Below are 25,554 nucleotides of genomic sequence, written 5' to 3' on the forward strand. Positions count from 1 at the left end.
GGCTGAGGGGCAGCCTGCTGGCAAAGCAGAGCCCTCCAGTCTGGCTTGCAAAAGCGGAGGGGCCGGATGGAGTGTGTTTGGACAGCAAACGGGACTTAACATCTGGAAGGTTATAAGCTAACAGCTCTGCTCAGAGAGCAGGAGGGCTGGAGGACTACGGGAGGGAGAGTTATTGAGCCCTGGATGACAGAGCTCAGCTTGGCAGGGAACAAAGGTGCTCACCAGTGCCATCTCCCTCAGCCATCCTCCAGCCAAAATCCCAAAGGGAACCAGTTCCTGCCAGGGAACTTGCTTGCATCGCGCAAACACCCAATGCTGTGCTTCTGCGGATCCATCCCTCCGGCGGCGGGTCTGACTCACTCCTGGTGCCGCAGGGCCCCTCCTGAAGTGGATCACTGAAGGAAAAGCGAGCTGAGCCTGCCCCTCCCGCCCCTGTGCACCTTGCCGATCCACTCCGGCCAATACGCCAGATCCCCAGCACCACAAGCCTGGCAGTGTGCAAGTAGCCCAGACGGGCCACGCCACCCCACAGTGAATCTGCCCCTAGGAGAGGGGAAGAGAAGGCACACACCAGTGTGACTGTGGCCCCAGCGCTGGGCTGGGGGCAGACATCAGGTCTGACTGCGGCCCCACCCACCAACGCAAGTTATTCAAGACACCACAGGGGAAGTGCCCTGCAGTTCTGCACCACTCCAGGGACTATCCAAAATGACGAAACGGAAGAATTCCCCTCAAAAGAATCTCCAGGAAATAATGACAGCTAACGAACTGATCAAAAAGGATTTAAACAATATAACAGAAAGTGAATTTAGAATAATAGTCATAAAATTAATCGCTGGGCTTGAAAACAGTATACAGGACAGCAGAGAATCTATTGCTACAGAGATCAAGGGACTAAGGAACTGCCAGGAGGAGCTAAAAAATGCTATCAATGAGCTGCAAAATAAAATGGAGACAACCACAGCTCAGATTGAAGAGGCAGAGGAGAGAATAGGTGAACTAGATGATAAAATTATGGAAAAAGAGGAAGCTGAGAAAAAGAGAGATAAAAAAATCCAGGAGTATGAGGGGAAAATTAGAGAACTAAGTGATGCATTAAAGAGAAATAATCTACGCATCATTGGTATTCCAGAGGAGTCATTGGTATCCCTCCAGAGAGAGGGAAAGGTGCTGAAGGTGTACTTGAAGAAATCACAGCTGAGAACTTCCCTGATCTGGGGAAGGAAAAAGGCATTGAAATCCAAGAGGCACAGAGAACTCCCTTCAGATGTAACTTGAATCAATCTTCTGCATGACATATCATAGTGAAACTGGCAAAATACAAGGATAAAGAGAAAATTGTGAAAGCAGCTAGGGATAAACATGCTCTAACATATAAAGGGACAGCAATAAGACTCGTGATGGATCTCTCTACTGAAACTTGGCAGGCCAGAAAGGAATGGCAGGAAATCTTCAATGTAATGAACGGAAAAAATATGCAGCCGAGAATCTTTTATCCAGCAAATCTGTCATTTAGAATAGAAGGAGAGATAAAGGTCTTCCCAAACAAACAAAAACTGAAGGAATTCATCCCCACTAAACCAGCCCTACAAGGGGTCCTAAGGGCGATCCTGTGAGACAAAGTACCAGAGACATCACTACAAGCATGAAACCTACAGACATCACAATGACTCTAAACTCATATCTTTCTATAATAACATTGAATGTAAATGAACTAAATGCGCCAACCAAAAGACATAGGGTATCAGAGTGGATAAAAAAACAAGACCCATCTATTTGCTGTCTACAAGAGACTCATTTTAGACCTGAGGACACCTTCAGATTGAAAATGAGGGGATGGAGAACTATCATGCAACTGGAAGTCAAAAGAGAGCTGGAGTAGCCATACTTATATCAGACAAACTAGACTTTAAATTAAAGGCTGTAACAAGAGATGAAGAAGGGCATTATAGGGTCTATCCATCAGGAAGAGCTAACAATTATAAATGTCTATGCGCCAAATACGGGAGCCCCCAAATACATAAAACAATTACTCACAAACATAAGCAACCTTATTGATAAGAATGTGGAAATTGTAGGGGACTTTAACACCCCACTTACAGAAATAGATAGATCATCTAGACACATGGTCAATAAAGAAACAAGGGCCCTGAATGATACATTGGATCAGAATCTACTTTCTTCTCGAGTGCACATGGAACATTCTCCAAGATAGATCACATTCTGGGTCACAAAACAGCCCTTCATAAGTATACAAGAATTGAAATCATACCATGCATACTTTCAGACCACAATGCTATGAAGCTTAAAATCAACCACAGGAAAAACTCTGGAAAACCTCCAAAAGCATGGAGGTTAAAGAACACCCTACTAAAGAATGAATGGGTCAACCAGGCAATTAGAGAAGAAATTAACAAATATATGGAAACAAACGAAAATGAAAATACAACAATCCAAACACTTTGGGATGCAGCGAAGGCAGTCCTGAGAGGAAAATACATTGCAATCCAGGCCTATCTCAAGAAACAAGAAAAATCCCAAATACAAAATCTAACACACACCTAAAGGAAATAGAAGCAGAACAGCAAAGACACCCTAAACCCAGCAGAAGAAGAGAAATAATAAAGATTCGAGCAGAAATAAACAATATAGAAGCTAAAAAAACTGTAGAGCAGATCAATGAAACCAAGATTTGGTTTTTTGAAAAGATAAACAAAATTGATAAACCTCTAGCCAGGCTTCTCAAAAAGAAAAGGGAGATGACCCAAATAGATAAAATCATGAATGACAATGGAATTATTACAACTAATTCCTCAGAAATACAAGCAATTATCAGGGAATACTATGAAAAACTAGATGCCAACAAACTGGAAAACCTGGAAGAAATGGACAAATTCCTAATCACCCACACGCTTCCAAAACTCAATCAGGAGGAAATAGAAAGCTTGAACAGACCCATAACTAGCGAAGAAATTGAATCAGTCATCAAAAATCTGCCAACAAATAAGAGTCCAGGACCAGATGGCTTCCCAGGGGAGTTCTACCAGACGTTTAAAGCAGAGATAATACCTATCCTTCTCAAGCTATTCCAAGAAATAGAAAGGGAAGGAAAACTTCCAGACTCATTCTATGAAGCCAGTATTACTTTGGTTCCTAAACCAGACAGAGACCCAGTAAAAAAAGAGAACTACAGGCCAATATCCCTGATGAATATGAATGCAAAAATTCTCAATAAGATATTAGCAAATCGAATTCAACAGCATATAAAAAGAATTATTCACCATGATCTAGTGGGATTCATTCCTGGGATGCAGGGCTGGTTCAACATTTCCAAATCAATCAACGTGATACATCACATTAATAAAAGAAAAGATAAGAATTATATGATCCTGTCAATCGATGCAGAAAAAGCATTTGACAAAATTCAGCATCCTTTCTTAATAAAAACCCTCGAGAAAGTCGGGATAGAAGGAACAGACTTAAACATCATAAAAGCCATTTTTGAAAAGCCCACAGCTAACATCATCCTCAATGGGGAAAAACTAAGAGCTTTTTCCCTGAGATCAGGAACACGACAGGGATGTCCACTCTCACCGCTTTTGTTTAACATAGTGCTGGAAGTGCTAGCATCAGCAATCAGACAACAAAAGGAAATCAAAGGCATCAAAATTGGCAAAGATGAAGTTAAGCTTTCACTTTTTGCAGATGACATGATACTATACATGGAAAATCCGATAGACTCCACCAGAAGTCTGCTAGAACTGATACATGAATTTAGGAAAGTTGCAGGATACAAAATCAATGTACAGCAATCAGTTGCATTCTTATACACTAATAATGAAGCAACAGAAAGACAAATAAAGAAACTGATCCCATTCACAATTGCACCAAAAAGCATAAAATACCTAGGAATAAATCTAACCAAAGATGTAAAAGATCTGTATGCTGAAAACTATAGAAAGCTTATGAAGGAAATTGAAGAAGATATAAAGAAATGGAAAAATATTCCGTGCTCATGGGTTGGAAGAATAAATATTGTCAAAATGCTAATACTACCCAAAGCTATCTACATATTCAATGCAATCCCAATCAAAATTGCACCAGCATTCTTCTCGAAGCTAGAACAAGCAATCCTAAAATTCATATGGAACCACAAAAGGCCCCGAATAGCCAAAGTAATTTTGAAGAAGAAGACCAAAGCAGGAGGCATCACAATCCCAGACTTTAGCCTCTACTACAAAGCTGTCATCATCAAGACAGTATGGTATTGGCACAAAAACAGACACATAGACCAACGGAATAGAATAGAAACCCCAGAACTAGACCCACAAACGTATGGCCAACTAATCTTTGACAAAGCAGGAAAGAATATCCAATGGAGAAAAGACAGTCTCTTTAACAAATGGTGCTGGGAGAACTGGACAGCAACATGCAAAAGGTTGAAACTAGACCACTTTCTCACACCATTCACAAAAATAAACTCAAAATGGATAAAGGACCTGAATGTGAGACAGGAAACCATCAAAACCTTAGAGGAAAAAACAGGAAAAGACCTCTCTGACCTCAGCCGTAGCAATTTCTTACTTGACACATCCTCAAAGGCAAGGGAATTAAAAGCAAAAATGAACTATTGGGACCTCATGAAGATAAAAACTTCTGCACAGCAAAGGAAACAATCAACAAAACTAAAAGGCAACCAACGGAATGGGAAGAGATATTTGCAAATGACATATTGGACAAAGGGCTAGTATCCAAGATCTATAAAGAGCTCACCAAACTCCACACCTGAAAAACAAATAACCCAGTGAAGAAATGGGCAGAAAACATGAATAGACACTTCTCTAAAGAAGACATCCGGATGGCCAACAGGCACATGAAAAGATGCTCAACGTCGCTCCTCATCAGGGAAATACAAATTAAAACCACACTCAGATATCACCTCACGCCAGTCAGAGTGGCCAAAATGAACAAATCAGGAGACTACAGGTGCTGGAGAGGATGTGGAGAAACGGGAACCCTCTTGTACTGTTGGTGGGAATGAAAATTGGTGCAGCCACTCTGGAAAACAATGTGGAGGTTCCTCAAAAAATTAAAAATAGTCCTACCCTATGACCCAGCAGTAGCACTGCTAGGAATTTACCCAAGGGATACAGGAGTACTGATGCATAGGGGCACTTGTATCCCAATGTTTATAGCAGCACACTCAACAACAGCCAAATTATGGAAAGAGCCTAAATGTCCATCAATGGAGTACTACATGGCAATGAGATATGGCCCTTTGTATCAACGTGGATGGAACTGGAAAGTGTTATGCTAAGTGAAATAAGCCATACAGAGAAAGACAGATACCATATGCGTTCACTCTTATGTGGATCCTGAGAAACTTAACAGGAACCCATGGGGGAGGGGAAGGAAAAAAAAAAGTGGTTAGAGTGGGAGAGAGCCAAAGCATAAGAGACTCTTAAAAACTGAGAACAAACTGAGGGCTGATGGGGGGTGGGAGGGAGGGGAGGGTGGGTGATGGGTATCGAGGAGGGCACCTGTTGGGATGAGCACTGGGTGATGTATGGAAACCAATCTGACAATAAATTTCATATATTAAAAAAAAAGAACACAGTTTAGCAATTCTTCAAATGATTCAAAATAAAGTTAACATCTGACCCACCAGTTCTAGTCCTATGTATGTGAGTGAAAACATATGGCTTCATTAAAACTTGTACATGAATTTTTATAGCAGCATTATACATAATAGCTGAAAGCTGGAAACAATCCAAATGTCCACCAGTAGATGAATGGATAAGCAAGTTGTGGTACATCTGTATAAAATGGGTTATTATTCAGTCATCAAAAGGAATGATACATGTGACAACATGGATGAACCTTGAAAACACTATTCTCAGTGAAAAAAGTCACAAAAGACTAGGTCCTATAGGATTCCATTCATATGCAAATCCAGAATAGGAAAATTTGTGGTGATGATTACACCTATATGTGAACAGACTAATAAAATCTGAATTGTACACTTTAAATGGGTGAACTTTATGGAATGTGAACTATATTTCAATAAAGCTGTTTAAAAAGTAGAGAAATTCACCCATAAGATATAATTGGCTTGAAGAAAGAAGTGACCCATACCTTCGAAATAACACTGGAAATAGAAGGCAAGTAAGAAAGTGCCTGGTAGAACCTCGCCAACCTCCCTAAGTAATGGGCATGGGCTCTGGAGGAGCAGAGGGTTTTACCCTAGTCTGTGTGCATCTGTATGCTGGCAACTTGCAGAGTTGTATCTGGCTCTGCTGGTTCCACTGAGAGTGGAGTGGATGTGGTGCAATTTATTCTGGGCACCAACTTGTGGGGCAAAGGGTGGCATGCTCCCACATGAGGATAATTCTTGGCTACTCCACACATGTAAAAGAAATGCTGAAAAGAAGCAAAGTTTCCAGCTGGCACTGCTTACAGCTCCCTCCAAGGTGACTGAACTTGTGATACACATTACAGGGAAGCCTTTCACTTCTTGCTTCAGCTGTGTTTGAAGGAGTTTAATAGCACTCTATAGCAGTCTCTGAAAGGATGTTGTCTCCAACTACTTGATAACAAGCCCTTGTTGGGGAAAGATTGATATCTGTAAGGATAAGCAAATAGAGAAATTTCACCTATAGAAAAACTACCAGTCAAAACAAATGCAGATGAATTTGCAAATAAATTTATAAAACATGAACAGGAGAGGAGCACCTGGGTGGCGCAGTCAGTTAAGCGTCCGACTTCAGCCAGGTCACGATCTCGCGGTCCGTGAGTTCGAGCCCCGCATCAGGCTCTGGGCTGATGGCTCGGAGCCTGGAGCCTGTTTCCGATTCTGTGTCTCCCTCTCTCTCTGCCCCTCCCCCGTTCATGGTCTGTCTCTCTCTGTCCCAAAAATAAATAAAAAACGTTGAAAAAAAAAATTAAAAAAAAAAAAAACATGAACAGGAGAAAGTTGTTACGAAATTCTCAATATTCTGTTTTTACCAAACTTCTATAGGACATTGGAAAGATTTATTGTAGATTAAAAGTGTGATCACTGAATCACAAATCTAGGAGGCAATGAACAGGTAGGTAAAACCAGAAAAACAAAGTAGAAGATAAAACAGAAATTCTCCAAGACCTAAGCAGAAACATTTTTTAAAATAATGAAAATGATGAGAGAGGTTCTGGGGATAGAGACTGGAAATATAACCCCAGAAGTCTGGAACAGAACAGTTGGAATAGAAGTGATAAAGAAAAGAAGGCTTTCCTAAGCTAAATACAGAGACCCAAGTCCATATTAACTTGACTGTCAATATTAACCTGATGAAATGGGAAAAGAGGAATTATTATTCCTTTTTTGAATAATGAAGGAATCTGAAATACAGAGAAATGAGGGATGTGCACGATTTCTCACCCCCATATCTAGTGCAGCTAGAGCCAGAGCCCCGATCTCTTACATCCAGAGCAGTATCCTTGGGGTGCAAGCATGTCAGGACATATGTGTCACTGAGGTTTTTTGATTATTCTGCAATAAATTCACCTGTCAATTTTTAAAAAAAATTTTTTTAATGTTTTATTTATTTTTTGACAGAGAGAGACACAGCATGAGCGGGGGAGGGTCAGAGAGAGAGGGAGACACAGAATCCAAAGCAGGCTCCAGGCTCTGAGCCATCAGCACAGAGCCCGATGTGGGGCTGGAACTCACAGATTGCGAGATCATGACCTGAGCCGAAGTCGGACGCTCAACCGACTTAGCGACCCAGGCGCCCACACCTGTCAATTTTTTTAAAATTTATTTATTTATTCTGAGAGACAGCGTGAATCAGGAGGGGCAGAGAGCGGGAGAGAGAGAGAGAGAGGGAATCCCAAGCAGGCTCCGCAGGGTCAGCGCAGAGCCCGACATGGGGCTTGAACCCATGATACCGTGAGATCATGACCTAAGCCAAAATCAAGAGTCATACGCTTAACTGACTGAGCCACCCAGGCACCCCCACCTGTCAGTTAATTCAAATGAACCTCTGAAATTTTAGGCACATATGATTATTAAGCTTTGGATTTGTAAGAAAGTTCTAACTTCAAAGGGCAAATTCAGCCTTGAGAATTATCACTGGAAAAACACTATTGTCACCAATTACTGCTCCTTCCATGAGCCTGTAAATAATCCCATAACTTAATGAAGACCTATGTTAGAAATATCTGTTTCCTTTGAAAACATTCTTTCAGCAGTTGTCAAACTTACCTTTTCATGACTTTGCTTACTGTGAATTTAAATCACAACCTATCTGGGAAAGAATAAGTCCACTGCATGATGCAGCATAAGCACATACATTTGCTAATGGAAAATAATCATGTCCACCACCTAATCAGAGCAGCTAGCTCCCCCAGGACCAGCACCTTGTATGCACTGAGTTGGATTCAGAGTTCAGGACTCAGTTCTGCATCAGAGCTGACCTTCCTCAGGATGGCATATGCTGCACTTGAACCCCCAGAGCCTAGCCACTCTGCTCCTATCATCTTTTGCCTGGAATGTCAGTCCTGTTCCCACTCCCCAAGTCTGGATGAAGTACATGTTTGACAGGTGTAGCTATTTTGCTTTTTCAACCCTGTCTAGGGCTTTACCATTCTTTATATTTAAAAAATATATATTTATTTATTTTTGGGTGAGTGCAAGCCGGGGAGGGGCAGAGTGAGGGGGACAGAGGATCCGAAACAGGCTCTGCACTAACAGGCTGACAGCAGTGAGCCTGACGTGGGGCTCAAACTCATGAACTGTGAGATCATGACCTGAGCTGAAGTTGGACACTCAACCAACTGAACCACCCAGGTGCCCTCCATTCTTTGTCTTTCCTAAACACCAGATTGGCCTCTCCTTCCAGCCAGCTTTCAGACAATAAGGTTGCTAATAAAATCTGCACCTGCTCAAGATCTGACACTTGACACCAGGAGCCCTTGAACATTTTCAGCATATGCAAGCCCCTCCTAGGTTAGGTCTGGGAAAGGTGGTGGCTATGCATGAGGATGCCCTATCTTGGCTCTCACTGGGGCCCAGTTTCCTTCTGGCACAAAGGCCAGTGCTTTTATGGGCAAATATATGATGTGATGCTGTTTGCCACAGATTTGGGTAAGAGACTCAGAGAAGCAGCCATAAAACTCACAGAAGAAGCTTGTCTGTCAAAGGGAAAACACTCAAGTTCCATTCTAGACTAAAGACAACTCTCTATGTGATTATTTCTTCTGCAAGTTGTATATCCTATAGTTATATCCTATTGCTAGACCCAAGAGATGAACATTAGTTTTACTCAAAATAAATGAATGGAGGCAGGTTTGGGGATTCAATAATGGAATCTTCCCCAAGCCAATAATTCCCTTTCTCTGGGTGCTAGGGACCTCTTCCTAACTGAAGGGATAAGAGACACTGGTTTATCTGTCTCACCTTCAAGCTACTTCTGCCAGACAATAAACATAGCAGTCAACGATACTCTCTCATTTCTTGTCCTTTCTAGGACACCAGAGTATAAAACAAAAGAGAGAGGCACATGACTCACCAGTGTCTGGTAGGTACTCTGGCCAGCCCATGCAGTTCAGTCCTGTTGGGGCACTCTGGGAGAATGGACGGTTTCTTCTAGCGAGACTCAAAGACTCTGGAGAGGTCACAGTCATCTTCCTCCAACACTGGGAGAGGAGGAAAGAGGCAGAGAGTAAATGAAGAAAAGAGATGATATGCTGTCATTGCCACATCGTACTTTTATCATTGTCCAGGATCTTTGCTGTGAGCAGGATACACAGCCAAAATGCACACAGCTTCAGGAGGTGCCATTTACATCAAAATCCATGAGGAAAAAACCCAGAAAACTTCTCCTGGGGTCTGTAACCTGTATGGCCATATATGATAATTGTGGCAGAACAGGTTGTCATTCAACAATGTGAAATAAGGACTATTGAGAAGGTCTCCAAACTCCCAAATCTCCAGCTGCTCAGTCACACAGCCTGACATTTCTCCAAAAGCATGACTGTTAGTTTTAATTAAGGCATATTATTTTAGGGGTGCTTAAGTAAAATACTACCCATGAAGTCCTGGGCATTTCATAAATATGAGACAGACTTACCCTTCAAATTGTAAGGACCAGTGTTGCATAGGGTCTTGGGAAGACAAGGGATATTGTCCCATTCTTTATCATTCTATCATCCAGATATAAAATTGGCCCCTTCCAGTTTTGTCTACTTTGTAAGGTTATTAGATTAGCTTAAACATTTTCATATGTAGGGGCACCTGGGTGGCTCAGTCGGTTGAGCGTCTGACTTTGGCTTGGGTCATGATCTTGCAGTCTGTGAGTTTGAGCCCCATGTCGGGCTCTGTGCTGACAGGTTGGAGCCTGAAGCCTGTTTCGATTTCTGTGTGTCTCCCTCTCTCTTTACCCCTCCCCTGCTTGTGTTCTCTGTCTTAAAAATAAATAAATGTTTAAAAAATTAAAAATTTTGGTATGTATTCAAATAAATGTTTGTTCCTTTTCCTTCTCTTTTGTATCCCTGAAGTGATTAAGCAAGTAGTGCTTAGAAAATTCTTTTGTTGTCCCTATGATATCCTCTGGCTTGATCTCAACAGCAACTTGAAACTGGGTGTGCCCAAAAGGTACTCCAAAAGAAGCCCTTTCTGGTCTGACGAGAAGGAAAAGGGGCCCCTAAGAGTATGAATGAATGGAGAAAATCTTCTCTGTTGTTGTTTCCTCCCACCCCCAATTCCCAGGAAATCCTATTGTAGTATGGCAGTGACAGCCCGATAGGCACCTAAAACCCTGAGGAAGGGGAATCCTCCACGACTAGAGGAGCTCTGGTCCTAAGAACATGGAGGTGGGAGGAGAATCCTGTTTCATTTTTCTATCTCTGTTTTCCTGCTGCTTGGCTCTAGAGGCAGACACATTTGCAGGAAGTATATTGCAACGTAGGAAAACAAAAGCCCAGCTTTCTTGCAAAAAGATCAGGAATATAGGGGCTTCTGGAACGATAAAGTGTCTGGAAGAATTCAGAGAGGAAGAAATTCAAGAAAATGATCCCAAAAAGTGTATAAACTCCAGGACTTACCCCAAACTGTGCATGGGTGGATCTGAGCCTAAACAGGGTAGAAAGTCTTTGAGAACTGAACTATGGAAGAGAACATTTTACAGGTCCCAGACTAGCCACTGAGTGATCTAAATTATCCAAATAGCACTGAAAACACCTTGAAAACTGAAATGACCTAAGCCCCTGAAGGCCAGTAAGAACTTGTAGTCTAAATTGGATCAACTTCTTAAAAAATGTAATAGCCATCATTCTCCACAGCAACTAAACAAGGTCCAGAGTCTCATAACATAGTATTCAAAATGTCCAAGATATTATTCAAAATGACTTAACATACAAACAACTATGAAAATCTCAGTAATGTTTAAGGGAAAGGACAACCAACAGATCTCAACACCAAGGTAACATGGTAGTTGAAATTATCAGACTTTAAAGCAGCTCTTATAACCAGACTCTAAGAAGTACTCTTGAACTGAATGGAAAATAACAGCAGGGAGATATAGTTGACACTTGAATAACACAGTTTTGAAGTGTGCGGGTCCACTTACATGTGGATTTTTTTTTGATAACTACAGTACAGTGCTGTAAAGGTATTTTCTCTTCCTTATGATTTTCTTAACATTTTTTTTCTCTAGTTTGCTTATTGTAAGAATAAAGTATGTAATACATACAACATGAACAAGAAGTGATAACTGACTGCTTATGTTAGTAAGGTTTCTGGTCAACAATAGGCTATTGGTAAATTTTATGGGAATCAAAAGTTATGTGTGGATTTTGACTGTGTGTGAAGTTAGCACTCTTAACCCCTCTGTTGTTCAAGGGTTAAATATAGATGAAAAAAAAGAATGAAATTGATATATTAGAACTGAAAAATATAATAACTGAAATAAAAAATTCACTGGTAAGTTTTAATTACAACATAAGATTACTGAGGAAAGAATCAGTAAACTAAATAGCTCAAAAGAAATGATCCAGTCTGAAGAACAGAGAAACAAAAATACAGTAAAACCTTGGCTTGCTAGCATAATTCATTCTGGAAACATGCTTGTAATCCAAAGCACTCATATATCAAAGTGAATTTCAAGAACCATTGGCTCAGTTGTGATCATGCAATGTTCAGCATCACACACTGCTTGTATTGGAAGACATCACTTGTTTATCAAGTTAAAATTTATTAGAAATGTTTGTTCATCTTGTGGAACACTCGCAGAACAAGTTACTCATAAACCAAGGTTTTACTGTATTGGAAAAAATGAACAGAGCCTCAGGGACCTATAGGACAACAATAAACATCTAACATTCTGCCATCAGAGATGCAGGAACAGAAGAGAAAGTGTGGTGGAGAACAATATCAACAAATTTCTTGGAGGAAGAGTTAAGATGGCAGAGTAGTAAGGGGACTTGTCTGTCCCTCAAACACAGCGAGATCAACATCAAACCATTTTGAACACCTAGGAAATCAGTCTGAGGATTAACAGAATAGTCTGAATAATTCGAAGGAAAGAACACAGCAGGTACATAGTGCAGAGAGGGGAACTGGGGAAGTGAAGAGCTGCAGTGCCCCAGAGGGGAGGGGGCTGTTTTCATGGAGAGGAAAAGAGAGGGGGAGAGAGAGCAGTGCACTGGGTTTGCACAAGAAAGCACTCCCTCTGAAAGCAACTAGAGAGAAAGAGTGAAAACACGAACTGGGGACTGCACAAAACAACTGTTCCCCAAAACCACTGACAAGAGAAAAAGGAGAGAGTTTCAATACTGCCAGTTTTTTATAAACATTAGAGCACTGAATCTGAAGTTTCAGAGGTCAGCACCTGGCGGTGCTCTGGTGAGGAAGCAGGGCAGAGCCCTGGGAGCAGGCAGCAAGGTCTGAGGATCCCCTGGATCATGTGGGGAGAAGATGTTCCCTTCCTTGGAGTGCATTTGGTAGGGGTTATATGGCCTATCCACAGGTAGAAGATCCAGTAGGCACCATCAAGCCACCATGGCACCCATACAGGAACAAAGGATGACAGCTAAGGGCAGCAAATCCTGGTGCCAGCTCTGTGTTGTGAGTTACCATAAACTCTGAACTTCTGCCATTCTGCAGTGGGATGACTATTTCCTGGGACAAGCTGGCCCCAGCTACAGCACAGTGAGACCCTCCCCCAGAAGATCACTGCAGGTCTGAACCATGGGAGTCTCTGATGTGTGGTTTTGGAACACAACTGCACCTGAGATAAAACTCTGGAGAGAGGTGCCGCCTGGTAGGCAGACAGCTCAGACACAGACAGGAGGAAGGCAGAGAGCTGACAGAAGCAGGGGGCACAGGATGGGTGACTGATCCGTGTGTCTGTGAGAGTGCGAGCTTCTCACTTCAGAGACTAGAGAGCAGGGTGAAGCCATTTACACCATTAGCCCATCAACACTGATTGACTCCAGTGAGCAAAACAGTGCCACTAAGTGGAGAACAGGGCTGTTATACCAAGCCTTGCATCCCTGTTGCCTCCAGGTCCAACTCCACTAGGGTAAGTGGGCCTTGGAATCAGATCAGCAGACCCCTCCCCCAGAGGACCAGTACAAATCCCTTCTGGGAGCTTAGCCTACTGATCATAGAGTGCTGCAAAGATTCAGCTCTAGAGGAAAATGGATCTAGCTTCATTCGGGTTTTTCTGTTTGTTGGTTTGTTCACTTTTTTGTTGTTTTGTTTTTGTTTTTGTTGTTGTTTTTCTTTTCTTTTGTTTCTTGGACACAAAAAGAGCAAAATTTTTTATTTTATCTTATTATTTTTTATTTTTTAATTTTAATTTTTTTCTTTTTTTTAATCGAGCTTCTCTTAACAAGCAGACCAAAACACACCTAAGATCCAGCTTCCTTTATTTGATATTTAAAAAATTTAAATTTTTATTTCATTCTATTATTACTATTATTGTTGTTGTTGTTTTCTTCCTCCAAAATGACAAGAAGGAGGAATTCACCTCAAAAGAAAAAAACAGAAGAAATGACAGCCAGGGATTTAATCAATGCAGAATTAAGTAAGTGTTTGAACTAGAATTTAAAACAATGATTATAAGGATACTAGGTAGGCTTGAAGAAAGCATAGAAGACACAAGATAATCCCTTTCTGCAGAGATAAAAGAAGTAAAATCTAGTCAGACTGAAGTTAAAATTGCTATAACCAAGACGCAAACCCAAATGGAGGCCATAAAAATGAGGATGGATGATGAGGCAGAGGAGCAAAATAGTGATATAGAAGATAAAATTATGGAAAATAATGAAACTGAAAAGAAGAGGGAAACAAAAGTGAGAGATCCTGAAGGCAGACTTAGGGAACTCAGCAATTTATTAAAATATAATAATATTTATAACCTAGGAGTCCCAGAAGATGAAGAGAGAGAAAAAGGGGCAGAAGGTTTATGTGAGCAAATTATAGATGAAAACTTCCCTATTCTGGGAAAGGACACAGATATAAAATCCAAGAAACACAGAGAACTCCCATCAAATTCAATAAAAGCCAGCCATCACCAAGACATGTCATAATCAAATTCACAAAAAACACAAACAAGGAAAGAATACTGAACGCACCAAGGGGAAAAAAAGTCCTTAACCTACAAGGAAAGACATATCAGGTTCATAGTAGAACTGTCCACAGAAACTTGACAGGCCAGAAAGGACTGGCGAGATATATTCAACATGCTAAATAGGAAAAATATGCAGCCAAGAATACTCTATCCAGCAAGGCTGTCATTCAAAATAGAAGGAGAGATAAAGAGTTTCCCCAACAAACAAAAACTACAGGAGTCAGCCCTACAAGAAATTTTGAGGACTCTTTGAGTGGAGAAAACAAAAGACCAAAAGCAACAAACACTAGAAAGGACCAGAGCGCGTCACCAGAAACCAACACTACAGGCAACACAATGTCACTAAATTCATATATTTCAATAATCACTCTGAATGTAAATGGACTAAATATTTCAACCAAAAGACAAAGGGCATCAGAATAAATAAAAAACAAGATTCATGTATATGCTGCCTATGACTCATTTTAGACCTAAAGACACCTGCAGATTGAAAGTGAGGGGATGGAGAACCCTCTAACATGCTAATGGACGTCAAAAGAAAACTAGAGTAGCCATACTTACATCAGACAAATTAGATTTTAAAACAGACTGTAACAAGAGATGAAGAAGGGCATTATATCATAATAATGGGGTCTATCCACCAAGAAGATCTATCAATTATATTTATGCCCCCAGCTTGAAAGCACCCAAATATATAAATCAATTAATCACAAACATAAAGACACTCATTGATAATAATACAATAATAGTAGGGGACTTTAACACCCCACTTACAGTTATGGCATCTAAGCAGAAAACCACAGGACATACCTCCTCATAAGGAAACAATGGCTTTGAATGACACACTGGACCATATGCACTTTGCAGATATATTCAGAATATTTCATCCTAAAACAGCAGAATACACATTCTTTTTGAGTACACATGGAACATTCTCCAGGACAGATCACATACTGGGTCACAAGTCAGCCTTCAACAAATACAAAAAGATTGAGATCATGCCATGCATATTTTCAGATCACAACACTATGAAACATATAGTCAACCACAAGAAAAAGTTTGGAAGACCTTCAAGTACATGGAGGTAAAAGGATATTCTATTAAAGAATGAATAGGTTGACCAGGAAATAGAAGAAATTAAAAAAATACAGGAAGCAGGGATGCCTGAGTGGCTCAGTTAAGTGTCTGACTTTGGATTTGGGCTCAGGTCATGATCTCACAGTTCATGAGATAGAGCCCCGCGTAGTGCTCTGCGTTGACAGTGGAGCCTGCTTGGGATTCTCTCTCTCTCTCTCTCTCTCTCTCTCTCTCTCTCTCTCTCTCTCTCGCTTTCTGCCCCTCCTCTTCTCATGCTCTCTCCCTCTCTCAAAATAAATAAATATTTAAAAAAATACATGGAAGCAAATAAAAATGAAACCATGACAGTCCAAAACCTTTGGGATGCTGCAAAGGGAGTCCTAAGAGGGAAGTATATTGTAATTTAGGCTTACCTCAAGAAGCAAGAAAGGTCCCAAATACACAACCTAACCTTACCCCTAAAGGAGATAGAAAAGGAAGCAAATAAAGTAAAGCCAACAGAAGAAGGGGAATAATAAAGATTAGAGCAGAAATAACTTTTACAGAAACAAACAAAAAACCCAGTAGAACAGATCAATGAAACTAAGAGCTAGTTCTTTGAGAGAATTAACAAAAATGATAACCCCCTAGCCAGACTGATCAAAAAGAAAGAGGAAGGACCCAAATAGATAAAATTACAAATGAAAGAGGATATATCACAATCAATACCACAGAAATACAAACAATTATGAGAATACTATGAAAAATTATATGCCAACAAACTGCAGGCAATCTGGAAGAAATGGATGAATTCCTAGAAACTCACAAACTACCAAAACTGAAACAGGAAGAAATAGAAAATTTGAACAGACCCTTAACCATCAAAGAAATTGAACCAGTAATAAAAAATCTCCCACCAAACAGAGTCCTGGGCCAGATGGTTTCCCAGGGGAATTCTACCAGACATTTAAAGAAGAGTTAATACATATTCTTCTCAAACTGTTCCAAAAAATAGAAATGGAAGGAAAACTTCCAAACTGATTTTATTGAGGCCAGCATTACTTTGATTCCAAAACAAAGACCCCACTCAAAGGAGAATTACAGGCCAATATCCCTGATAATATGGATGCAAAAATTCTCAACAAGATACTAACAAATCGAATTTAATAGTACATTAGAGTATTCACCATGATCAAGTGGGATTTATTCCTGAGCTGCAGGGCTGATTCAATATTTGCAAATAAATCATCATGATACACTATATTATAAGAGAAATGATAAGAACCATATGGTCTTGTCAATAGATGCAGAAAAAGCATTTGATAAAATACAACATTCATTCTTGATAAAAACCCTCAACAAAGTAGGCATACATGGGACATACCTTAACATCATTAAGGCTGTATATAAGAGATCCACAGCTAATATCATCCTCAAAGGGGAAAAATTGAGAACCATTTCTCTACAGTTAGGAACAAGACAAGGATGTCCACTCTCATCATTACTATTTAAAATAGTACTGGAAGTCTTAGCCTCAGCTAAGGGGTTCAGAAAACAAAACGCTGAATACAGAACCCCTACAGAACTTTGGTGTTCTGAATAGAAAACCCAGAAATGGACCCACAACTGTATGGTCAACTCATCTTCAACTAAGCAGGAAAGAATATCCAGTGGCATAAAGACAGTCTCTTCAGCAAAAGGTGTTGGGAAAAACTGGACAGCAATATGCAGAAGAATGAAACTGCACCACTTTCTTACACATACATAAAAATAAATTCAAAATGGATAAAAGACCTAAATGTGAGACAGGAAACCATCAAAATCCTAGAGGAGAACCCAGGCAGCAACCTCTTTGATCTCACCTGGAGCAACTTCTTACTAGACACACTGCCAAAGGCAAAGGAAACAAAAGCAAACATCAACTATTGGAATTTCATCAAGAAAAAAAGCTTCTGCACAGTGAAGGAAACAATCAACAAAACTAAAATACAGCCTAGGAATGGGAGAAGACATTTGCAAATGACATATCTGATAAAGGTTTAGTATCCAAAATCTATAAAGAACTTATTAAACTCAACAGCCAAAAAACAAATAAGCCAGTTAAGAAATGGACAGAAGACATCCATAGATACTTATCCAAAGAAGACATCCATATGGCTAACAGACATATGAAAAAAATGCTCACCATCACTCATCATCAGGGAAATACAAATCAAAACCATGATGAAATAACCACCTCACACCTGTCAGAATGGCTAAAATTAACAACATAAGAAACAACAGGTATTGGCAAGGATGCAGAGAAAGAGGAACACTCTTGCATTGTTGGTGTAAATGCTAATAGGTGCAGCCACTGTGGAGAACAATATGGAGGTTCTTCAAGAAACTAAAAATAGAACTACCCTACCATCCAACAATTGCACTACTAGGTATTTGCCCAAAGGACACAGAAATACAGATTCAAAGGGGTACATGCACTCCAGTGTATATATCACTATTATCAACAATAGCCAAACTATGGAGAAACCCTAAATGTCCAAATGGATAAAGAAGACGTGGTATATAACAACAAATCATATATATATAAGGGAACAATCATTCAAATGACTACACATTTTTCATGGAGGCCAGAAAGAAGTGGAACAGTATTTTTTAAATGCTACACCAACTGTCAACCCAGAATTCTATATCCATCAAAAAAATACTTTAGGGAAGAAAGTGAAATAAATACATTCTTAGATGAAGCAAACTAAGAAAATTTGTCACTACCAGACCTATGCTAAAGAAATTTTAAAGCCCTTCAAACTAAAGGGAAATGATACTAGAGAGAAACTTCAAAAGTCAGGAATTAAAGGAAGAGCAATAGAAATAGTAAATATATAGGTAAGTATAATAGATATTTTTCTCTAAGTTCTTTAAAGTATGTTTGACTTAAAAGCAAAAATTACAATATTTTCTGATAGGGTTTTCGATATATGCAGATGACCTATGACAACTACAGCATTAAGGGGGTATATTAAAGAGACCTATATGGTGGAAGGTTTTCTTTTTTCTTTTTTTTCTGAGGTAGGCTCCACATCCAATGTGGGGCTTGAACTCACAACCCTGAGATCAAGAATTTTATGCTCTATTGACTGAGACACCCACGTGCCCCTTGATGGAAGATTTTAGACATCTCTCTTGGTGTAGTAAAATACCAAGTATAAGTGAACTATGAAAAGTTAAGGATGTATATTAATTCCTAGCCTGGCTATTAAGAAAAAAATCCACATAACAATATATAGTTAAAGAAAATAACATATAAGTTAAAATTGAAAATTTTAAAAATAATCCAAAGACAGTAAAAGGAAACAGAGCAATGAATCAGAGGAACAAGCAGAGAACACTGTAGATCTTAAACCCAAACACATCAATAATTACATTAAATTGAAATACGAACATATAATTACAGAGATTTTCAAAATGGATTAATGAAAAAAAAGACCCTGACCATATGCTATCATAAGAAATCCACTTTCAAAATGATGAAGGTGGGTAAAAAGTAAAAGGATGGAAAAACATATGCTACACAAACACTAATCAAAAGAAAACACTAATATCAGACACAACAGACTTCAGAGCAAGGAAAATTACCAGGTATACAGGAGGACACTACATACATAACAAGAGGGTAAATTCACCAAGTAGGCAGGACAACCCTAAATATGTATGCATCTAACCACAGACCTTCAAAATATATGAGAAATAGAAATGCCACAATTATGGTTGGATACTTTAACACTTCTACTGCCGTGAAAAAATAAAAGAAACAGCAAGTGAACAGATGAAGGGAACAACACCATCCACCAAATAGAACTGACAATTACAGAACGGTCCACCCAACAATTTCAGAATATGCGTTGTTTTCAAGTGCACACAGAATATTCACTGAAAGACTATATCCTTGCTGATAATGATAATAACAATGGTAACAACAACAACGTAAGTTTAAAAGGATTGAAATCATACAGAATATGCTTCTCCATAATGGAATTACACTAGAAATCAGTGATAGAAAGTTAGAGAGTCTCTACTTAGAAATTAAGCAACACACTTCAAAATAATCCATGGTAGTCCAGTGACCACACTTTGAGAACTGTAATCCAGTTTTCCAATTCCTTCAACATATGCTTTTTTAATTCCTAATGTTCTGATTCTTTCAAGTTACACTGTAGTATTCTTTTTGTGTTTACTAGTAGAAACTATCAGACCATTATTTGACTCAACTAGTACATAATCCCCACTTCCCATTAAATTATCAGGACTCTCTCTTAGGCCCCCAAACCTGTTAAAATCAGAGAATTTCAGACTTAGAATTCTCTAGAAATCTACTTTAGTCCTGGTTAAGGGGGCAATGGACCCCACACATGTATTTGTGTAGGTCCAATTACACCTGATTTTTAAAAATAGTCATATAAACTGGTGACACTATATCATTTTTCCAAAACTTTCTGTCAAGCCATCTTTCACATGGATTACTAAAACATTCTCCTAAATCTTCTCTCCTTCCTGTACACCATATTTGTCATGCCACTCCCTGTTTAAGCCCTAAAAGCCTGCCATTTCTTATAGGATTAAGTCAAGATTGACTGATGGGGGGCCAACTTTTTCACATTTTGTCTTCTAGCCACTGTGGCAACCACTATTATCTGCCTCTCTACCACCAAGAACCGACCACTCAATACTGCCTGATACTCCATGAATTCCATACTACCATGTCCTTAAAAAATTATAGAGGTATAATTGACACATAACATTATATTGATTTCAGGTATACAACATAATTATTTGATATTTATGTATACTGCAAAGTGATCACCACATAAACCTAATTACCACCTGTCCCCATACAAAGATAATTTTAGAATTAGCTCTTTTGACAAATTTTGAGCATATGCTATGATATTATTGATTATAGTCACCATGCTGTATATTATGTCCCCATGACTTACTTATTTTATAATGGGAAGTTTGCACCTCTTGACCCTTTTCACCTGTTTTGCCCACTCTCCATTCCTTCCCTTCTGCAGCCACCATTGTGTTCTCTGTATCTATGAGTTTTGTTTTTTTAGATTCCACATATAAGCAAATTTATCCAGTATTTATCTTTCTCTGTCTGACTTAATTTGCTTAGCATAATTCCCTAGAGGTCCATCCATGTTGTCACAAATGGTAAGATGTCATTTTCTTTTATGGATGAGTAATAGTCCACTGTGTATTTATATCTAGCTTTGTTCTTTCTCAAGATAGCTTTGGCTATTCTTCTGTGGTTTCATACAAATTTTAGGATTTGTTTTGTTCTAGTTCTGTGAAAAATACTATTGATATATGCACCCCTATGTTTATTGCAGTGTTACTTATAATAGCCATAATATGGAAACAACCCAAGTGTCCGTTGGTAGATGAATAGATAGTGAAGACATACAATGGAATATTATTCAGCCATAAAAAAGAATGAAATCTTGCCATTCATGACAACATGGATGAACTAGGGATTTATGCTAAATAATCAGTCAGGAGAAAGACAAATATATGATTTCACTTATATGTAGAATCTAAAAAGCAACACAAATAAAGAGAAACAGATTCATAAATATAGAGAAAAAAACTAGTGGTTGCCAGAGGGGAAGGGAGTGGGGGAATAGATGAAATAAAATAAGGGGATTAAGAGGTAAAAGCTTCTAGTTATAAAATAAATAAGCCACAGGGATAAAAAGTACAACATAGGGAATACTGTTGTAGGGAATAATATTGTAAATAACTTTGTATGGTGACAGACAGTAGCTAACTTACTGTGGTGAGCATTTTGTTATGTAATTATCAAATCACTATGTGATCCACCTGAAACTAATATGTTTTATACCAACTGTACCTCAGTTAAAAAAAAACATATTGTACTGGCATAAGAACAAACACAGATCAATTGAACAGAATAGATGGCCCAGAAGTAATCCCATGCATGTATGGTCAATAAATTTATGACAAAGCAGGCAAGAATGCATAATAGGGAAAGGATAGTCTCTTCAGTAAATGGTGCTGTGAAACATGGACAGCTATATGGAAAATGAAACTAGACCACTATCTTATACCATATACAAAAATTAACTCAAAATGGATTAAAGACCTAACTCTAATGCATGAAATCATAAGTCTCCTAAAAGAAAACATAGGTAGTAATCTCTTGGACATCAACCTTAGCAGTACTTTTCTATGTTTCCCCAGGCAGGAAACAAAAGCAAAAATAAACAATTGGGCTACATAAAACTGAAAAGCTTTTGCATAGTAAAGGAAACCATTAATAAAATGAAAATTCAGCCTACTGAATAGAAGAAAGTAGGGGCATCTGGGTGGCTCAGTCAGTTAAATGTCTGGCTCTTGATTTTGGCTCAGGTCATGATCTCATGTTCATGAGATTGAGCCCCACATCAGGTTCTGTGCTGACAGTGAAGAGCCTATTTAGGATTCTCTCTCTTTCCCTCATTCTTCCCTTTCCCTGTTCACACACTCTCTAAAATAAACAAACAAACAAACAAATAAATAAATGTATTTGCCAATGGTATATCTGATAAGGGGTTAATATACAAAATATAAAAAACTCCTACAATTCAACACCAAGTAAATACATAATCCAATTAAAAATTGGCAGAGGAATAGGCATTTTTCTAAAGAGTGCTTACAGATAGATGGCCAACAGACACATGAAAAGGTGCTCAACATTACCAATAATCAGAGAAATGCAATCAAAACCACAGTGAGCTTTAACCTCACACCAGTCATAATGGTTAGTATCAAAAAGACAAAAAATAAAAAGTTTTGGCAAGGATGTGGAGAAAGGAGAACCCAGTCACTGTTGGTGGGAATGTAAATTGGTGCAGCTACTATGGAGAACAGTATGGAGGTTTCTCAAAAAAACTAAAATACCATACTATTTTGATTACTATAGCTTTGTAATATAGTTTGAAATCAGGGAGCATGATGTCTCCAGCTTTGTTCTTCTTTCTCAAGATTGTTTTGGCTATTTGGGATATTTTGTGGTTCCATACAAATTTCAGGATTGTTCATTCTCTTTCTGTGAAAAATGCCATTGTAATTTTGATACAGATTACACTGAATCTGTAGATTGCTTTGGGTAATATGCACATTTGAACAATATTAATTCTTCCAATCCATAGGCATGGTATATCTTTCTATTTGTGTCTTCTTCAATGTTTTTCTTTAATGTCTTATAATTAAGTGTACAGTGTAATTTAACCATGGAGGTCTTTGGTTCCTAGGGATTGTATTATTTTTTTTTAATTTTTAAAATGTTTTATTTTATTTTTGAGAGAGAGAGAGAGAGAGCAGGGGAGGGGCCGAGAGAGTAGGAGACACAGAATCTAAAGCAGGCTCCAGGCTCTGAGCTGTCAGCACAGAGCTTGAAGCAGGGCTGAACCCATAAACCATGACATCATGACCTGAGCTGAAGTTGGACCCTTAACCTACTGAGCTACCCAGGTCCCCCAGAATGTATTCTTTATGATGCAATTGTAAATGGCATTGTTTTCTCAATTTATCTTTTTTAAAAATATTTTTTCTAATGCCCTTTATTAAAAAAAATGTTTATTTATTTACTTTTGAGAGAGAGACAGACAGACAGACAGAGAATCCCAAGCAGGCTCCGTGCTGTCACCACAGAGCCTGATGTGTAGCTTGAATTCATGAACTGTGAGATTGTGACCTGAGCCACAATCAAGAATCAAATCCTTAACTGACTGAGCCACCCAGAAACCCCTTAATTTCTCTTTCTGATTGTTTGTTATAAGTATATAGAATGCAATCAATTTTTTTTGTATATTGATATTGTACTCTGCAACTTTACTGAATTCATTTATTAGTTCTAACAGTTTTTTGGTGGAGTCTTTAGGGCTTTCCATACAAGTTATATCATGTTGCCTGAAAATAATGACAGTTTTACTTTTTCCTTTCTGATTTATATGTTTTCTATTTCTTTCTCTTGCTTAATTCCTCTGTCTAGGACTTCCAGTACTAAGGTGAATAAAAGTAGTGACAGTGGCTATCCTAGTCTTATTGCTGATCTTTCCTAAGATCACTACTGAGTATGTTAGCTATGGGCTTGTCCTAAATGGCCTCTATTATGGTGAGTCATGTTCCTTCTATACCCACTTTGTTGAGAGAATTCTATCATGAATGGATACTGAATTTTGTCAAATCATTTTTCTGCATGTATTGGGATGATCACATGATTCTATCCGTTTTGTTGATATGGTGTACTGCATTGGTTTACAGATTTTGAACCATCCACACATTCTTGGAATAACTGATCATGATGTATGATCCTTTTATTGTCTTGTAGTATTTGACTTGCTTCAGAATTTTTTTGAAGATTTTTACATCTTTGTTCATTAGAGATATTGGCATGTAATTTTCTTTTTTGTGGTGTCTTTGGATTTGGGATCAGGGTACTGCGGCTTTGTAAAATGAGTTTTGGAAGTGTTGCTTTCTCTTTAATTCTTTGGAAGACTTTGAGAAAGATAGGTATTAAGTCTTCTTTGAATGTTTAGTGGAATTCACCAGTGAAGCTATCTGGTCATGAATTGTTTGTTGGGAGGGTTTTGATTACTGTTTAATCTCCTTAATCTCCTTTAATCAGTCTATTCAAATTTTCTATTTCTTCATGATTCAGTTTTGGAAGTCTGTATGTTTCTAGGAATTTATTTCTCAGGTTGTCCAATTTGTTGGTGTATAATTGTTCTTAGTAGTCTCTTACAGTCCTTGTATTTCTGTGGTATCAGTTGTAACTTCTCTTTCATTTCACTTATTTATTTGAGTCCCCTCTCTTATCCCTTTTTTTCTCGGTGAGCCTGGCTAAAGGTTTGTCAGTTTTGTTTATCTATTCAGAGAATTATCTCTCAGTTTCATTGATATTTTTTAAGATTATTATTTATTTTGAGAGAGAGAGAGAGAGAGAGAGAGCGCATGCACACAAGCAGGGGAGGGGTAGAGAGAGAGGGAGAGAGAAAGAATCCCAAGCGGGCTCCACACCGTCAGCGCACAGCCCAATGTGGGGCTTGAACTTAGGAACTGTGAGATCATGACCTGAGCTGAAATCAAGAGTCGGATGCTTAATCAATTGAGCCACCCAGGCACCCCTTACTGATCTTTCCTTGTTGTCTTTTAGTCTCTATTTATTTCTGCTCTGATCTTTATTATTTCCTTCCTCCTAGTAATTTTGTTCTATTTGTTCTTTTCCTAGTTCCTTTAGGTATATGGTTTAGTTATTCATTTGAGATTATTCTTGTTTTCGAGATAGGCCTGTATTGCTATGAAATTCTCTCTTAGAACTGCTTTTGCTTTGTCCCTTAGATTCTATAAAGTTGTGTTTCCATTTTTATTTGTCTTGAGATAGTTTTTGATTTCTCTTTTGATTTCTTCATTAACCCATGTTGTTTAGTCACTGCACATTTGTCATATTTTCAGTTTTCTTCTTTGAATTGATTTCTAGTTTCCTATCATTGTGGTCATAAAAGATGCCTGATATGATTTAATTATTCTTAAACTTGTTAAGACTTGTTTTGTGGCCTAACATGTGATCTATCCTGGAAAATGTTCCATCTATACTTGAGAAAACTGTGTATTCTGCTGCTTTTGGATGGAATGTTCTGTATATATTGGTTAAGTCAATCTTGTCCAATGTGTTGTTAAAAGCCAATGTATCTTTATTGAGTTTGTTCAAGATGACCTATCCATTGATGTAAAGTGGGGTTTTAAAGTCCCCAACCTTTATTTTATTGCTGTCAATTTCTCCCTTTAGGTCTGTTAGTATTTGCTTTATATATTTTGGTACCAC

The 25,554-nt window shown here is 38.6% G+C and overlaps 1 protein-coding gene across 3 annotated transcripts in view; it reads right to left on the reverse strand.

Moving 5' to 3' along the window:
- The window catches only part of ARHGEF4 (Rho guanine nucleotide exchange factor 4), a 260,980-nt gene that overhangs the window by 99,299 nt on the left and 136,127 nt on the right, over positions 1 to 25,554 (reverse strand). For all 3 annotated transcript variants that reach the window (XM_060623854.2, XM_060623853.2, XM_060623852.2), the window contains one exon: positions 9,549 to 9,675. In XM_060623854.2, coding sequence (XP_060479837.2) covers positions 9,549 to 9,675 — 127 coding nt within the window. The remainder of the gene's footprint in view (positions 1 to 9,548; positions 9,676 to 25,554) is intronic.

Source organism: Panthera onca, chromosome C1, assembly GCF_046562875.1.
Source record: "Panthera onca isolate mPanOnc1 chromosome C1, mPanOnc1 haplotype 2, whole genome shotgun sequence".
Taxonomy (NCBI): domain Eukaryota; kingdom Metazoa; phylum Chordata; class Mammalia; order Carnivora; family Felidae; genus Panthera; species Panthera onca.